The sequence below is a fragment of the Melanostigma gelatinosum genome, assembly GCF_949748355.1.
Source record: "Melanostigma gelatinosum genome assembly, chromosome: 14".
NCBI classification, from domain to species: domain Eukaryota; kingdom Metazoa; phylum Chordata; class Actinopteri; order Perciformes; family Zoarcidae; genus Melanostigma; species Melanostigma gelatinosum.
Genome location: NC_136647.1, coordinates 8,566,093 through 8,585,093, shown reverse-complemented (window position 1 = coordinate 8,585,093; position 19,001 = coordinate 8,566,093). Strand labels below are relative to the sequence as shown.

At 44.3% G+C, this 19,001-nt stretch overlaps 1 protein-coding gene across 1 annotated transcript; it reads right to left on the bottom strand.

The window, feature by feature from the left end:
- Nucleotides 1-463: 463 nt before the first annotated feature.
- On the bottom strand, nt 464-18,476 carry lrch2 (leucine-rich repeats and calponin homology (CH) domain containing 2; the record flags this gene model as incomplete). Its single annotated transcript, XM_079283308.1, has 21 exons — nt 464-612; nt 1,023-1,100; nt 1,224-1,361; nt 3,910-4,022; nt 5,452-5,515; nt 5,629-5,679; nt 5,893-6,033; nt 6,176-6,224; nt 6,370-6,432; nt 6,775-6,843; nt 7,187-7,291; nt 8,043-8,110; nt 8,186-8,280; nt 8,406-8,502; nt 8,905-8,992; nt 9,205-9,335; nt 9,519-9,655; nt 10,335-10,440; nt 10,539-10,665; nt 10,917-11,061; nt 18,236-18,476. 21 exons carry the CDS (start codon nt 18,474-18,476, stop codon nt 496-498), a joined length of 2,223 nt encoding a protein of 740 aa, XP_079139434.1. The 3' UTR covers nt 464-495.
- Nucleotides 18,477-19,001: the final 525 nt, after the last annotated feature.

Below are 19,001 nucleotides of genomic sequence, written 5' to 3'. Positions count from 1 at the left end.
GTAAAGAAGTGAGTCACGTGTCTGTCGTCTCTTCACTGCCGATGTCTCCCACAGCAGCACGGAAATGTTGTCGGCACTTGCAGACTCAACAACCACTGAGCCTGTTGAGAGGGACGAACAGGTCTTCCTAAAGACCCACCGTCTTCAACGTCTGTCCTCAGCGAGCCCGAGCTGTGCAGCTCAGGAAACACACGGTCACATTGCTAGTCCACACACATACAGGACGACCCCAGTAACTAGGAACAAGGATACACGTGGAAATGTGATGCGCAGGAAGTGTGGTGGCGGCTGACATCATATAAAGAGACTGAGGTGTTTCTCCCTCCGGTCTCCTGTTTCAGTCAGGCAGAAGCAAACCCCCAAAGACCCACAAGCCCACTGGGTCCCCCCCCCCCCCCGAGGGGCTCTCTGGTCCCTGGCTATGGGGATCGGGATCGGGCTGGGGAGAGGGGTGGGCTGGATGACTGCGGGTCGGACGCAGCATTCGGGCTCGTGTCAAACAGCTGACAGTTGAGTGGGCTTCGATGCGGGCAGATCCAGCAGAGCCTGGACAGTCAGACTCACCTTCACCCCGCGCTCTTCTAGGATGTGATGGGGCAGACACAGCTTGTCCTGAGTGAGCAGAGGGACGTCTTACACTCGGCAAATAAAAGACGGGTGTGACTTCCATAGCTTCTCCTCTCCCTCATCATTTTAAGCACTTGATAAAGGATCAGTACACTCAAAGCAAATAAAAAACACAATTGCACATGAATGTGTAAAAAACACTTGAATATTCATTGTGAATTTCTGAACCCTGCTTATAGAATTCATATTATTATGTAAATGTTTGGCTTCCACACAAATTCTCTTGAAATCTAATTGTGTGGGGGGGTAACTTTGGTCGAGGTCAGCATTTTCTGCTGAGCCTGTTGCAGTATTAGTTTCAGTGTGTGTTAAAAAGAAAAACATAAAGTGAAGTTAAGACTGGGAAAGCCGTGCTTGTATTGAACACATTGTATATTATATCATAATAATATTACCTGAGTTACACCCAGCTTCTTACAGGCGTCCAAGAAGTTCTCCACATTCCTGCGGCACTTCGCCATGCTAAGCTTTGGCTGGTGGCCAGAACACATATGACGTTAGAGACATTTCATGAAGCTGTAAGGTGTTGCACAACACAACGCATTTAATGACTCGCAGCTTATTAACCACATAAAGTGAGAAAGCTTATATATTACCACTGCGGGAGACGGCACGTGGATGCTGGCGACAGACCGGGGACAAATGTGATTGGCTAAATGGCAAAGGACAACCCCATCCATCAGAGCAGCGCCAACATCGTCTGGGAGCAACACCTTCAGTCGAGACTCAATGTTCTGCAAACACAATGACAGTGAACTCATGACATACTGTATTCATACTGTACATTGACTTCTGTTTCCTCTCATAGTGTGAGGAGCGTGTCCAGGCCTGCACTGTGTGAGTCATATTTGGGAGGGTTTACTAAATAACCTCATTACTGTTAAATACTGTGTGGAAAGTTGTTATGCGATCAAACTAATTGGTTATGCATTACATAATTACAACATCATTTTGATTTTCCAGAAAAAAGGAAAACTCCTCAGCCAAGTTCAACGAGTTTAAGGTGCTGCCAACACCCATGAGACTTCCTGGAAATGATTACCTGGTGCTCTACGAGACAGCATGTGCAAATGAACTGCACTTAAATTGGATCTGATGCATGTCTGAACAGAAAATGGAGTGCAAGGCAGCTGTTTTCTACTGCTATTCGTGCACTCTTCTCACACGAAGGAAGGCTATATTATGTGAGGAGGTATAAGTTAAACAGTCTGGTGTTGTCAGCTCAACAAAAAGACCAATGACTGAATCAACATGGGAGATTTTTGGTGGTTCTTAGAACTTTAAAAATGTATTATAAAAATGTTACCAGAAAACTGTGGCCTATTTATTGACTTTTTAAATGGCTGATTGCTCAGTCACATGACCCGAGTATGGAACTTTGGTCACATTGTAACATGTGGTCACGTATGGGGGGGGGGGGGGGGGGGGATGGGGGCTGCGGTCAAATAGTTTCGCTAAGGAAGGTTCAATGCTTCCTTTCTCATCTCCTTTAGCAAAGGGAACACTGGAACATCCTTTACGAAATGAAAGGAGTTAAAGCCCTCTCACAATTCCTTGCGTCAGCAGCATTTAAAGCGACACACGTCTGCAACATCCACGGTTGCATCATTACGTAGCCTGATGTAGGTGCAGTCGGATTCTTGACAAAGAAGAGGTTGTTCTGCTCTCAGCATCGCCGAATGGTGTTTCCTAAAAGTGACAGTCCGAGAATGCAGTTTCCGTTCTAAAATATGACCTCAAATGCAGTTTCCATTCAGAGCACTTGCCTGGGACTAGAAAGTATTGCAATCTCTCACTAGCAATAACAATGATTTTATTGAGATAGAAAGTCAAGACAAGACTTGACTTCTTTGTCATGGTCAAGGGTCAAGACTTCTAAGCCTTGAAATGATAAGAATTAAGGAACCAAAATGGATGGTGCCCGAACTCCTTATGGTGGGTTTCCCAGTAAAGTGCATGTCTGCTCTATTATTCATCTGCATGCCTTGCGTTCCTTTTCTTGCTGTTGCTGCCTCTCAGCTTTGAAACAGCCTCCCGCTTTGTGTCCTTTTACACTGTCTGGTCTGTCTCTATTATCCCCTTTTGCCTTTTCTTCCATCTGCAGAACACTTTAACTGCTGTTTAGGAAAGTCCCATGAATCTGTAAATGATGTTTGCTTACTTCAGGGATATCAGATCATCTTAACGTGTGAAATGGCCTGCAGATGTGAATTCTGTGATTAATGTGATGTTTGTTCAGAATCAAGTGGGTTGAGCACATCTGTACACTATATTGTATTTCAGTCTGTTTATTCAGTCTGTGACAAACGATGAGAGGTTCCTGACATACCTCTGCATGTTCAGACAAGGGCAATCCACCTGTCAATGTTACTAACACACTGTCTGAAAATGTACAGATAACATCTTTACTCTGTCACAACACTTGGCAGCCTAACAAAGGCTTCTTTTCATCACTGCATAACGTCACACTAATACAACATAAGCTACTGTGATGACTGCTAAAAATCTACTCCTAGTGCGACTAAAAACTACTCGTCTTACTACTAAAAAGAATGCAAATGTAGCATTACAAAGCAGTACTACTACTACAAAAACGGTGACATGAAGTTTCAATTAGGCAGCTCAATACAGCAGCAATTAGCAACCGCAATTTGGTGATGAAGTCATGTGCTGCATCCAAAATCACACGCTCTGCACTACACACTCAATGTGTACAATCAACATACTTTTGTGTGACCAAACAGAAGAACGCATCTTTTCGGACGCACTGGGCTGTGATTAGCCGGAGCGTCTTTGCCGGCAGGAAATGCGTAACTGCGGTGACTCGCGACAACTTCATGTGACCAAACGAGGATTTGTGAGTCTGAACTGATGAATGAAATACAGAACATCTGTCAAAGTGGAATCTTACACCTAAACCTATGCATTGAACACTACCGCATCGCATCGTGAGATATTTATGCCGGGGTAGTGTCCAGTGTCCAGTCATTTAACAGGAAAGTGTGTACAATTTGCGTCCTATTGATTTTGACATCCTATCTTCCCTAAAGGGAGAGATTTCTAAAATTACAAGAGAGGAACTTAAAAGTGCGCTGGCGGAAGATGGCAGTTGTGACACTTTTGTATCATTGAATGGGAATGTTCAGTGAGGATACACACACCCTCCTCCGATACCACATAATATTACAAACACTGGAACAAAAGCAGGATCTGACAGGCTTTGGCCTCTGAATGACTCAATGATTTGCGCAGATGGCGTAAACAAGCCGGGAAGCTTCTGACCTGCCGTAGGAGTCCTATCTGTTCGATTTCCTCCCTCAAGTGCTCCATCTTCCTCCTCATAGTGAAGCTGGGGTCTGTCGAGCTGTACTCCTGGCGGCTTCCTTTGGCGAAGGCTGAAATAGGAGTTCCAGATAACACAGAGTGACACACAAAAAGGAAGCTAGAATCCTAGATACAGCTACCACCGACTATCCTAGCAGGTCAACCGCGGGCCACCTGAGGTCCACTTCGGGTGAGTGTGATAACAGACATGTACATTTCACTCCCACGTTTCAGGGAAAAGGCGACGTCACTGTGAGAACAAGCCACACTGTGCCGAACGCAAATATCACTGCTTTACTTCCATTGTTGTTAGAGATGGTTGAGATATGGTTGCAACTTCCTGCGTCACCTGTTATCTTTAGTTCTCATACTACGGTCCAGTACATTTCCCACAACTTCTCATGAAAAATGTTTTGTTAGAGTAGCATCCCACACAAATCCTTGCACCCCATTGGCTCCTCGTTTCTGGAAACTCAGCTTCTTACAGTATATAATATGAGTGTTTTCCAGAGATGTCCTTTTAAATATAAGACACTATTAATGCAGGTCAATGATAAGAGTTGATTTACAATTCACAATTCCACTCTAATATCTATTATTTATCAGGCATCTTATTGCCATCTTCCTAAAAATCTTTCTGATACCGGTGTTCTAACTTATGCAAATCTTTTTCTTGTTTGATTAAATTACATCTTCCTCAAAGTCCTAAAGAGAAGCAACAAATAACATGTTTTATAAGTAAAGTACTTCGTTACTTGTACTTTACTTTAGTATTTCCATTTTCTGCAAATTTATACTCGATGCAGATCAAACTATCTTAAAGTATATACATTGAAAAATGAAATGAGTAGTCAATTAAACTTACACGCTTTTATTTAGCTATTATTTTCAATGTAGGACTTGCAACTTGCAATGGAGTGTTTTTACACAGTAAGACTTTTATCTATGTAAAGGATCTGACATGTTTTGACAGACAAGATGTTATCAATACTGATAAAATCACATATCCATGGTTTATTAGTGCCAAAATAAAGCAGGAAGAGTCATTAATCCTGTTGCGCCTTGTCCTTGTCTGTTAATGCACTGATGTAGAACAGTTCCTCAGAAACCTTCCCCACTTCCAGAGAAAGGAAGCTGAGACTCCACCTAAAAAAAACTTGGCTTCAGATATGAGCCTTGGGTTATGGAGCACCGCCTCAGTGCTATACAAGCTTTATTTGCATATTAGGAGAAGCTAAGTGCACATGATGCATGGAATGTTAATAATGGAATATTTTAGCTAAGCCCATTGATGTGAAGCTATCCTAAGTAAACATTTTATTTGATTTCCTAAATGTAATTTTCAAGATGATTTGCGGTCTCTCTAATTTTGATTTCTACCCAAGCTTCTGGATTCGTCAAGTCTTTAATGTTTACATCCTTTCCCGTCTCTATTCCTTCATTATCTGCAGACATATATTTAGAAGAGGTCTTACAGGTGAGCAAGAACTTGTGTATTACCTGATCTGGGCTTCAGTCCAAACACAGTCAGAGTGGTGCTAAATTCAGCGTTGCACAAACCCTCCTGGAGACACAACGTCATTAAGATTAGGAGGAGGGCATTGTCTCAGAACTGATTGTTTGAGATGATTTGTTGTTTTTATTTTCATTCACACACACAATGTTTTTCACACCCACCTCACAGTCGTCGGTCCCACTGGAGTTTTTCCGAGCACTCTGACACTTGTACTGTCAGAAAAAGGAAAAGCACTTTTTTTTTAATGAATTTGCTAACATATGTGCCATGAGTGCCATAATTATAAAAGGATGACTTTCACTATGTTATAAATTACCAAAGATTTCTGAGAATATATGCACCTGCAACTAATGAGGTTTTGTTGTGCAGCGCATCCATTTAAATTAGGCCGCTGCAGTTACGGGGAGACGTGTGCAGGCTCATACCTTCAGATAATCTTTTCTCAGGTACTTGTTCCTCCTGCGATCTTCGTTCTGATTGAGGACCGGTGGGATTTCGGGCCATTTCGGCTCCGAATCCGACTGATCTGACTTCAGGCTGCCATCAAATGAGCAGGAGGAAGACGGCTGCAGAAATTGACGGACACAATTAAAAGCATTCCCTGCATCCTCCAGAGAGAAACAATCACATGAGGAATGGGAGACACGGCAGGAAACAAAGTAGCTGATCACGCATGGTATGTTTCATTTGAAGTAGAAGAGTTTGTACCTGTCCACTCAGCACTGATGCCCCACTACTTCCTTCATCCAGAGAAGCACTAGAATACAGACAAGCAAGACAAAACTAATTGAGCAGAAATATTGCTATGTTTCTGGTCATCGTAGCCACAGGCCGTCTACAAGGGCTCCTCTTTACATGTGTGCTCCCGGTCGGCAGGACTGAACTCGTGTTACAGCGCGTACCTGCGAGCGGTCTGAGGAGGGGGCCTCGGTTTGCTGCCTGAGCTTCCAGAGTAACTTAGGAATCTGTAGACGGAAGCAAGAAACAGTAACTGTGATTTACAACAACAACTCCGTGACAACGGATGTGACTCATGTTCCATGATGCGTGTGGACTGCTGTGCGTCAATGATGATATGTTGACAAATACAACAATTGGGTAAGTCAAATTCAATGGAAATGTAACCAGTTGAGCCACAAAGTGAAATGAACCCGCACAATGAACGAGTAAGTTTACAAATTTCTACCAGTTCACAGGCTTCGATTTCCACATACTCTGTGGGTGTGCTCACGGACACGACCGGTGGTTGTCTACCCGGTGTGACGCACAAATAATCTGCGATTGATGAAGAAAGAAAGTCCATCTACCTGTGTGCGCGGCCAGTCACTCTCCGTCGGTGAATAAGACTCTCCGCTCTGCAAATCAAGGACCGTCGTCTAGAAGCCGCGAAAAATCAATGGCGCAGCAGCCGGGTTGAGGGAGAGGACAAGAGGGAAGTCGCGTTGATAAAGAATTCGATTTTATCAGAGCAGAGGTGAAAGAGGTAAAATGGTGCTTGACGGAGCGATATTTGGGGATGTAAGGAAAACAATCCGTGGATACAGAGAATGAATCCACAAACACCGTTATGATGAGAGGATCTTTTCACAAGTTGTGCACGTAGGAGGAGGTTGATTTTTAGCAGTGCAGCAAATGGAGATCCAAACTAATGGCAGTGCAGAGTGCTTCATTAAGTATGGGTTGGCTTTCGTTACTGGAAGAAAAGTGAGAGCCACACACCTGTTCTGCTGCTCCTGCTGCAAAAGCTGAACAGCAATCTTCCTCAGATCCAGCACTTCCTTCAGCTCGTCATCCTCTTCCTCAACTAGCTGCTCCTTGTCAGAGCTGGAGAAAAGTCGAAGATATCTAAATCATCAGAAACTACACATGACTCACCATTTTGACGTCGGAGTTTAAACATAATCTTCACAAAAGGTCTGCAAAGTGAAGAGAGCCCCGTAAGAAATAAATCAGAAAGGCCCAGTATAGCTGTCAAAACCAAAGCCTGACATGTATATATACACCAAATCATGTACATCTAAACTTGTCTTTTTGATGCGACCGTAAATCACGTCTGCACATGATCGCTTAACATTTGCAAACTCTCCAAAATATTTTCAGATGTCTTAAACTGACAACCTGCATAAAGAGTATGACACGATCCAAAACTGTCCCTTGAACGGACCAGTTGTTGCCGCAGTAGATTAGTTTTCAAGCTGAGGGCCGCGTTGAATATTTGCAAGAGCATCGAGTTGATTGATCAAACTACTGGTACCACTAGTCACTGCTTATGGATGATTGCAAGAGTTGATTTGTGGAAATCCTTTGTTTGTGGCTACAAACATTTTTTTTGTTTTTTTTTGCTTTGTGCTGAAATATCCTCGCAATTATGGTGAGCAAAAAATATCGAAAGAAAGAGACAACATTCACAACATGTTCGATTAACACTGCAAGGCAGCATGTTCTTTGTTTTTACTGTGAATGTATCCGGGCAACTTAGGAAACTCCTTTCTTCCACAGAACTTTTTGCACTCACAAAAATGAGTTGCATGCATAAATAGACAGTGATGAGTAACATCATGAATCACGGACTCACCCTGACTCCTCTTTCCAGCCGTCTTTATCTCTGCTTTGGTGAGACATATTAAGAACTTTCTCCAGTTCCTGAAACACACACACACCATGTCAGGGACCAATTGATTGATTCATTGATAAATAAATGAATTGATTGATTCATACCCTGATACAAGACACACTGCTCTGCTGCCCGTCGCACTCTGACAGAGCAGGATCCTCGTCCGGGTTGGGGTCTATAAAGTCATAGAGATCCTGATCTGATAGAGGGAGGAAGCATCGGCGTTCATCAAATAAACTGTCACATGTTAGGCACTTCACTCAACCACCCCCGTGTCTCTGTTATTGCTGCCAAAGGGAATGTGTGATGCTTATTTCCGGTAACCTTTGCAAGAATCCATTTTAGAGAGGAGAGAGAGGGCATCAGCACGGGCGGTCTCTGACACCTGAGAGTGCAGGCTGACAGTGTCATCGTCTGAAGGCTGCAGGAGAAGAAAAGCACGAATAATAACCGTTAATAAAACAAGAACAATGAAAATAACGTTTGCTTCTCATGCAATACTTTGACGCAGGCAGGGAGGTTCCTCGTGCCTGAGTCAGAGGTGGACTCCCACACTTGTGTTTCAACCTCTGCTGTCATGTCGAGACTCAATTACTCCACCATCTTCCCATCAGTCGCCCTCAGAGACCTTCCCACCTCAGCCAACCACCCCTGACCACCCACCTGCTTGCACAACTGCCTCCCAGTTTTTTTGAGCTTTTAGATAAACTTTGCTAAAAAAAAACAACTCTAGCGAGCAGCAGTGTATCCATTGTGCCATAAGGTGCACTTTGACATTCATGCATCTCAAAATGTTGCATCAGTTGAGCGTTTGAACTCTGACCTCAGTTGTAGACAGCCTCTTGTCACCATTGTCACTTCCAATTCCAGAGTCAGGCCCGTGGTTCTTACTGGGATAAAAATCTTCCATGCTGGAAATATGCAACACAAAACTGCTCATTAGGGCTGTATCAGGCAACCGTCAAATCGAATTTGCGAGGATAGAATAATGAACGAACATAACACGTGTCGTCAAGGGAGTTTGTGTAGACGCAAAACAAATATTTCCAAAGGGACGGATATGAAACGTGAGTGTATTGTGTGTGACGTCACGGTGAAACAATAACAACAAGTGTCTCAGTACCTATCTGTAAGCGGCTGTGGAAGGCAACGTTTGCCGAGGGAGGGGAGGTCCAGGGTGTCCGGCTTCTTGTCCATCCTACACGCCTGGATGTTCAGGAACTTGAATATGTGCACTTTGCCCTTGAGACAAATCTGAAACGTACCAAAGCAAACAAGGGGTCTGAGTTGTGACAACTGGAAAGATAAATATGTTCCTCAGTCGTACCAGGTTCACTTCAAACTAAAAGATGTGTGCTGCACGCTGACACCAGATATACTCATGACGTCTGCAGCACATGATATGCACAAACGGAATTGTGAAGTGAATGCGCGTACCTGTGCTGGTGGAGACTGCATGGGGTTGTTATCGAGGATGATGTGCTGCAGCTGCCTGAGCTTCCTGTAAGCTGGAGGAATCTCTGTGATCTTATTGCAGGAAAAGTCAAGTTGGATGAGGGGCAGGTCAGCCAACTCTGCAAGTACAGACCAGAGAACAGCTTTTGTTGAATGCAATGCAATGGAAATGTCTTCTTTCTTACGCCGGTGGGTTACACCTATTACTGCCTCACCCACAAACACTGAGCCAAGTCCAGGTTGGTATTGTTCCTGGGCTGATGGTGTCTTAAAGGAGTACTCTAGCGATTTAGTGTTTGCTGTACTCTACATTTGAGGAACTCGATCAAAATTGATGCACTCTACTTTTTTTTATCCCTATGCATGCATGAGTAAACACCCACATCTTCCAAACTCTTTGTAATGCAGATTTTCCATGACAAAACGCCTCCAAACACCACCTCCCCAACCGAAGTGTGTTTTATCTTTTCATTTAATTCACTCTAATTCAAACGCATGCAGAGAACGGGAAGGTTCCTTCGGGCTGCTTCGTAACAAGAGTTCAACCTCTGTAAATTTATAAAGTGAATCTTTATCAAATATGAACAAAATCAGAGACTGCATGGTTACTATTCATAATTGTTTAAACATGGCTGAAATCCAGGGATTCTTTGGCTTGGTTTTGGTAATTGCATCAATTACTACGGTACATGTAGTTCAACCAAACCCTAAATAACCGCAAGTCGGGCGTGAGAGAACCGCAATGCTTGCCAAAAGTGTCAACCATAATGAATGAATAAAGTGGCGTGATGGACGGACCCTCAGGCAGCATGTGAAGACAATTCTTCCTGATGTTGAGTTCTCGCAAGGCGTGAAGCCGCCCCACCTGGGCTGGCAGCACCCGGATCTCATTACAGCTCAGGTCCTGCAGGGGGAGACAAAGTGTAGGAAATGCTGGCACTCTGGTGGTACAATATACACAGGTTCATTTTATTGCACTGCTGACACAGACGCACTGCTCACCAGTTCCATCAACTCTTTGGCCCTGCCGATGTCCTCGGGGATGGACACGAGTTTGTTGTTGCTCACCAGCAGAACTTTGAGGGGGAGGCTGAACAAGTATTTTGGCAAAACTGACAGGAGATTTCGGCTGTAGACGGAGATAAAACATTGACCTACATTTAAAACGGGACACAGGAGCATGCAACAGAGAGTATCACTGGGAATTGAGTTTCAGCAAAGGAGGAAATGCTTCTCTTTCACCAAAGCATGTTGGGCCCTGTTAATTGTACTGGAAGGGGAACAAGCACTTCTTGAGAGCACACATTCATTCACTTTTGTTGCGTGTGTATAATGAGACATAGGGATTAGGCTGAAAGTATAGGGTTAGCAATGACCCACCTGATATCAAGATACGTCAGCATCTGCAGATTGATAATGGCTTCTGGGATGCACTTGATGCAGTTGTGGTAGAGGTTGAGCGACTCGAGGGGGGCGAACAGACACACTTCAGGGGGGATTTCCGTGAGGCGATTCTTGGACAAATCTGCAAGTCGGAGAAAGAGGAGCTGATGAATCTCTACACTTTCAACACACAGTTGACATACGCACATTATGATCTTTTGAAGATCTTGGCATCGTCTATTATGTATGCTTTAGGCATGAGGCCATAGAGCCGAAAGACTAATCGATCCCGGTGACGGAGCGCGCCTCTTCATCGGACACCGGTCTAAGATTACAGAAGAGTCTTGGGCCTCGAAGGTTTGAGTGCTGCTGGCAGTTTAATATCTCAGTATTTTCGATCTCACTGGGAGTGGCACAGAAATGGCCTTTGAATTGTATGAATGTGAGGAAAGTGTTTTCTTTTTGCAACAGATGAAACCCCTCAGTGATTATGATAAGGGATATTTGGGCTGCTTGTTGTAAATAAGGGTGGTTTTTCTATGCCACTGAATAGTCTGGAATTATTTATTTTGAATAACATATATGGCAAGTTAGCTGCAGTAATGTAACTGAAATATGCATTTTTATAGACATGGAAATCTAATATATTGACATAAATTGAACACATTTGCAATGTAATGTAATAAACCAAATGCTATGTGGCAAAACACAAAGTGGTGCTCTAAGCTAAGTGCTAATGCTAACATGGCAACATACTTACAATGCTAATATGCTAATGTTTAGCAGGTCTAATGTCTGCTATGTTCACCATCTTAGTTTAGCATGTTGGCCCGCTAACATTTGCTAATTAGCACCAAACACAAACAGCAGAGGCTCATGGGAATGTATTTGGTTTTGCAGTTATTTCAAATTACAACAAATGTATTCAAATTCATCCAGAGGGAGACATCAACAATAAATAAGTCAGTTCCATGAGTTAAAACTGTGCTGATGTTGAATCAATAACGGACAAGCTGTGATTAGAAATGTGTGACACATTTAGCACAGACGACAATAACTCACGGGCTCTGCTTTACTACCGAAGACAATTTGCTGCACAATCACAGCCCAGAGCGGCTGCTGCTACTACTCTGGGACAACAACATGAATCTAATCCCTGCTGCAGTCAATGAATGTGAGCACAGCCTATCATCTGCATCTTTGCTTCTTATGATTAAATATTGAGATACTGGCTCTCTCGCCCAAGAACATCGAAGCAGAGGAAAACACTCACTCGGCACATAATTTACTCCATCATAGTACACCAACCAGACTCCTTATCCCTCTGGAGGTCTACATGCCTCTGGATCTCGCACCGCTTAAGGCACACTGTCCCTCAAGGTTGCTGAATCACTGTCCAAGAAAAGTCCATGGACAAACACACTGGAACATGCAACCAAATCCACACCACCTCACTCTCTTTGTGTCATCTATTAAATGAAGCCAGACACAAACAGCATTCAATTCAACAGAAAAGGTGAGGATGCCTGGGGAACCATTAGAACAATACATGTGAAGACTACCGTATCGACAAGGCTTCGCCTTCAGATGCATATTGATTCAGTAGAGCTGCAAATTGCATGTGTGTCTTCTGAATTATCTCTGGGTGACATGATGGAGCAGCTCAGCCACAGATAAAAACAGCTTCGTGCTGAAACGCAAACACTACTGCGCCTCCATCGCCCGACACAATTACGCTATATGGGCTTTACTGAAAGCAAACACTCACTGGCCTACTGGCAGGAGGATTCTGTTTACTGTGGATGGATTAGCAATGTAATATCAATGGCACTTCAACGTATTTACGCAGACATCGCAACCCTTAATCCCTGCTCCCCGGGGGTTACAAGATGGCAAAACTGTTTGCGAGCTGTGTCTGTGCGTTTCGAAGGACTCTCATTTCTGACCAACAATAGACCCGACAGGCCTCACTCTGTAGCTGTGGTCTGAGCTCTGGCAGCAGCCGGTAAGCAGAAGTGAGAAGCAGACCATGACACAGTCAGCAGCACAAAGGGAAAAGCAGCAGAGATGTCAAGGGAAACAGAAATGATTACCACATGGGAAAAGACCAAAGCTGAGGTCACAGGGTGTACTCGTTTTCCATTAAGAGTCAATTCTGCTTCTCCCCGAGGCTCTAACCTTGATGCTGTAAGCCCAGCTGTACGCAGACCATCCAAACAACCGGGGAGTCTCCTTTAGCAGTGGAATCATGTGGGTCGATGGGCGATGGGGGTGGGTGGAGGCAGTCTTTATGAGCCTGTCCGTCTCCAAGCCCTTCTCCCTCCTCCAGCCCGGGCCATGCACCATCTGCAGCCCACAGTGGGCCTTTTATCCACCTGCTGGTCGCCCAGAGCTCCCGCAGGACGAGTCCCGCCAGGCAGACGAGCCCTCCACCAAGGCTCCCCTGTGCTGCACCCTGCCGCCAAATCACCAACCCATCAACGTATGTTGGTCGTGCCGACGATGTCTGGCTATGTCATCCCGTGACACAGCAAACTCTACACCAACAGACATCCTGCTGAGCGTTTGAGCAAATAACTGAGGGGTTCTGAACAGAAAATATTCGTGTAAAGATTGCAATTAAAATGTTCAACCTGTGATCATCTTAATATAACGACTACGAGAAAAACTGCCTGAATGCATCATTTCACTACAAAGTTCAATTTCATGAAAACAGGACAGCATCATGACAAAAACATGATTAATTGGGGTTAATTATTTGCGCCCTGCAGCAGATGCGACCACAGTCCCTGGCTGCCAGGTTGTGGGCGTGGTCTGGAGTGTAGAGGGTAAGCAGGGACCTTTATTGGGCATTATGTCTGCGTGTTTGATGGTCAGTCAGCTCGCTGCTCCTGCCATCAATCTGCTCCTGGAGATTCCCAAATGGGATTTCGCAGCAGGTTTTGAGGAGCCATTTCAACCATGATACGATGAGCCAATGAGGCCTTTTTATGAGCATTCATCACAACTGAGGCTGGCGTCCAGGACGGCTCGGAACTTGTGAGCCGTGTTGATAGAGTGGTCGGGCCGTTGCAGACTGCTGCTGTGTGTGAGGTGTACCCTGGGATCAGCTGTATTGGCTCAGCTACGTTATTGGGGGGGCTGTCTGTGGATCCTTAGAGACCTTTCAGTTTGCTCACACTCAGGCACGAATTTGGCCGACATCTGGTCCGTGCATTACAGTCACGACATCTACACTTCCACTCAAAGATATGTTCTTCTAGACGCTTCATGACTTCAGCAGCCCCATACTGACAGATTCACTCATACACAATAAACATACACATTATTATCGGCACTTTAGATATAAAATATTCATGTTCACATAATGCTTGATTTTCTTCCTGTGTTGTTTTCCAAGGAGATCACTCTCACGCACACACACACATTCCATCATTTATGTTTAACCTCCTCTCCAACAGTCGCTACAGTACAAACAACGATGAAAAGAAGGTGCTCCTTTAGCTGTATATCGTACAGAATGTTTGTTTCTGCTGACTGAATGGAGTGGAATCCGATGCAGCAGTAGCTACTCGTGGCTGTACAGTTGACTTGCTGCTGATTCACACAGAGGAGCACTTTAAAATATGATTTTAATAAAATGAGCACAGCGGCCGTTATACGACACACAACAGCTTCTCATTTCATTTGCAGGATAGATTATTACTTATTATTACTTATTATTATTATTAAGTTACGCAAAGAACAGTTTCAGACATTTTCTAAAAAAACGGAATATATTTCCAAACGTACGGGAATAATCTCCAGTCAGCTTTTCCTACAATACTTCCCTCAACTGTTGACTGTACTGGAAACAGACAGTACGTCAATTATTACCGACAGTGTGTAACACGATAAGAGGATACATTTGTTCTCATCATTTTATTTTTAAGAGATTATTATTTTATCATCCAAACATTTGATGGTGGCGTCATGTGATAAGGCATCGTGTTCCTGATGACAGGTATGTATTTGTCCTCTGGTCTAGACATGCGATGGCACATCTAAAAGGGAGCCCTGAGGGAAGAAGCACCATTGGGGATGTGGATATATTTTTTTCCAGGCGACACTCATATGACTATGAAGTAAAGAGAACCATCCATTTTTGGGTGGCAGTTCTTTTGAGCAGCCTCCCGGCAGCCCAATGCTATTCTTCACACACCAACCACGACAAGAGGAAAGACAGGACAGGCTTTCATAAGACACCCAGAATATTTGATTCCACTACACAGTGTGGTGCTGTGTTTTATACTTCCAAGTCTCTGGAAGCCTTTTAAATGAGTCGGTCTGCAATGTGCTTTAACGAGCAGTGACTCTTTAAGTTATTTACACTCGTTGATGATTGAATACAAGAATGCCAGCGTGATACTTGTGTCCTTGTGGAGACTGTCCTTCGTAAGCAAACTAAACTTCTTAAGAATGTAACAATTAAGAAGCATTTGAACAGTGCGAGGCTTACTGTGTGCTACAATCAAATAAAAAGGGGGGATTTTCAGTTTGCAACCTGTTTCAGCCAGCTCTCGGTAGCACACTAGAATGACACACGATTAATCCTCCAGCTTTTGGTTTCTTCTTCAGATCTCCATCGCATGCACTCACGGTTAGCAACAAAAATATCACACGTGTACATTTTTTCTTTGACCTTGCACTCTTTTCATTTGGAGCTTTATTTGGCTGTTCTATATTACACCAAACGCTTTATAGAGGATACAAGAAGGCGATTATTTTTGTGTTATGACGGATTTCTGTCATAAAGCAAGGAAACCACCACCCATATTCTCAAGTACAGTGTAAATGTGTTCATTATGTTCTCTCAAATAACACATGACACTCTGTTGTATGTCTGAGAATACTGCACGGTGCTGTCGCTTGGTGTGTTCGTACCCTCGGGGCAGGGTAATGGTCGGGCAGGAGCATGCTGGGATAGGAACCTGAACACCTGCCCAGGTTGATGCACTGCTCCCCAGGCCGTCTCCATGGGGAGCAGCGTCCCATGGGACAGCAAACTGACTGGAGATAAACTGCCAGGAGTTCAGTGCAAACACACACCCTTGTGTGAGCAGGCCTCTCTCTCTCTCTCTCTCTCTGTGTCTACACACACCGGGGCCGTCTGCTGCTCATTAGTCAGCCGGAGGCCACTCGGTTAGACCCCGTCCTGTATAAAAAACCCATTTAACTTCTAAAACCAACAATGGGAATTAATGGTGGGAAACAATGCTGTTGCTTCGTCGAAGCATCCAGATCTAAAAATGAAAATATTCCACGGACATTCAGATTTATATAGTACAAGGAAAACAGTGCAAAGACACATACTATGATAATCATTTTCAGAGGAATCTGTTATTTCTTCTTCTTACAAGTCAATTTCACGTGAGCTTGTGTTTCCATTCAGTTTGAAAGGCTTCCGATGGGATCGATCCAGTGACGCGTAAAGGCCGCGTGCAGCATTGTAAAGCTGTTTCCTTTGTACGGCAGAGATTGGAGTTGTCGTGGAGGACGCTGCTGTGAGGTGTTTATCTGTCTTCGCACATTTCAAAGTGAGACTTCCTTCCGGCACACCTTCCATTGACGGCATCGCAATGAAAGGTGTGAATAAAAGTGAAAGGACTGCAGCAATCACGGTGACAGGGTGAAGTCGCATGTGTGAGTGAGACGATGAGAGGTGTACTCCCTCTCACATCTCTTTTGATTACTTTCAGTGCTACGGTATATAACGTGCGCTCACCAAATCCTATTTGTGACAATAATGATATCTGTGGACAGTCTTGGTTCAGATAGAGACAAGCTGGTCATTATTACAGCATATTGTGACGTTAACAAGTGTGTACAATCAGCCCGGCAGTCCAGAAATGGAGCATACTAACTTCCTGTTGCTACTGAAAAGCAGCCTGTTCATAATTGACATGGCTTCAGCTATTCAAAGGTATAGGTTTTTAAAATGACATCATTCCGGATCACTGACACAGAGAAGCAACAATCTGCATGTTTGTCCAAAATGTCTGCTGAAACTAACCGGTTACCTTTTAGCCAAGCCAATTACTGTCTATTATGATTACATTATGAAGCACGAAACATATCTTTACGTTGAATTCCATATACGTGTTTGGATCCGCCAGCTTTCGAAAAGGTGAAACAAAAAAGAAAAGTCTGAGGAGGTACCAAACTCTTTGAGCAGAAAATGTAAAGCCCTTGGAGTATAAGGGCTCTCCAACACACCACAGCTTGCCATGAGCTGCACATGACAGGGTAACACCATATGGCACGCGGACATGTCAGAGGAGGAAATTATCATCCTGATATTCAGCACAATCTAGATGTCCACGATAATGACTGGTATCCATTACATTTGCTTATAGTATAAAAAGGTATATCTGATACAAATATTCTCCTGAACAGGGCTCCTTGGAACAAAATAGCATCAGTTATGTCTGTCGTCCTTTATGTGTAAAGAGTTAGACAAGCCGATTCCGAAACCACAATGTCTGATACAGTATGTGTGGCCTGACCCTGATAAGCCTTCAGGAAGCTTACGCTACTGGCTATATTCTAATTCCCTACCTTATAATAAAGACCAAAACAGCAGATACATATCTATCCGCCTGCATGTGAAACCAAAAGCAGACCATGCGTCTTCCTCCTCTCTTTTACAGACTATATCGCATGTGCAGCCAGGGGGGTGAGGCTGCAAGTACACACTGCATCTTTTGTCTGGTTGTGCAGAAAATGCAGAAGAAAAAAAAGATGAAGCATGTACGCGTATCACATGCTCTCCGCAAATGATAATGAGTGAGGAAGCATTTACGACTGCCCTTTCGGTTCATTCATATTCTGCTCCAGCAGTCCGGTGCCAAATCAACTGCAAACCACTGCGCAGCGCCTGGCATGGGTGCGCCTGCTGCCGCCTCATTCATGAGTCTCATGGGGGGGGTGGGGGGGTTGGCGTCGATCAAAACAACCACACAACAGCAGCCGAGTCCCTTGTGCAGGGAAACTGGTGTGGTTTATATGAACCCGAGTGGGCAGTAATTACAACCAGGATGTATATATGTGCATTTACAGAAGCCAGCTCAGTGGACGGTGTTGCCCTTTAAATATTGTCACCTGCGCGTTAATGCGCCTGTCCATAAAATCAGACATAAATCCGTGCACAATGCGGGCATGCTGCATTCACATAAAAGAGCGAGCACATTTCTTTTGTATTGTTATTTTGTATATATGAAGCACATTGGGGCTGACTCGTGGCTTCCTATATGGTCCATGCACGCACAGCGACCCACCTGCTTGTGTCGTATCGGTCAGATCGTAGCTCAGCCCCGGGTACTCCCTCAGCTTCCTGCCGCTCAGGTTCAGTAGCCCCGAGCACGCGGCATCCTCCAGAGCCCGGTCCAGGCTGCGGGCCGTGTGGTGCTGCTGCTGGTGCTGGAACTGGCTGATGCTCGGGCTCCAGGGAGGTCCGCTCGAGTAGTGATGGCTTTGTAGAGCCGTGACAGCTCCCACACCTCCCTGACTGGACGCCATTTTCGTTCAAAAAAAAAAAGAGAAGAAATTACTCTTACAATAATAACAGCGCACAGCGGCAGTTTCCCCGCCCATGCGCAGACGGGGTACATTCCCTGGACGGACGCTAGGGGTTGGGCTTCTGAGGTGGTGGTGCTGCTGCTGATGGTGATGGTGAGCAATGTATGGTGGCCATTTTAAGCTTTTACCCTTCCTTCACCTGCTAATACCAAACTGCCAGCAGTGCGGGGCCCCTGCCCCATGTGTGCTACTCTGGGGCCCCTCAATCATTTCCTTAAAATGTGCCCCCAATGCCTGGAGGGGCAGTGGATGGTTATTATTATTATTATTATTATTATTATTATTATTATTATTATTATTATTATTATTAACAAATTATGATGACTCACTTTAATAACAACAATATCAGATAAATATATTTCAGCAATACTAATACTTCTTTCTGAAGAGGCGACTCATACTATAACATTGTGCATCAGATAGTCTAAAGGAGATGACGTCAGAGACTATCACGTCCATATAGGG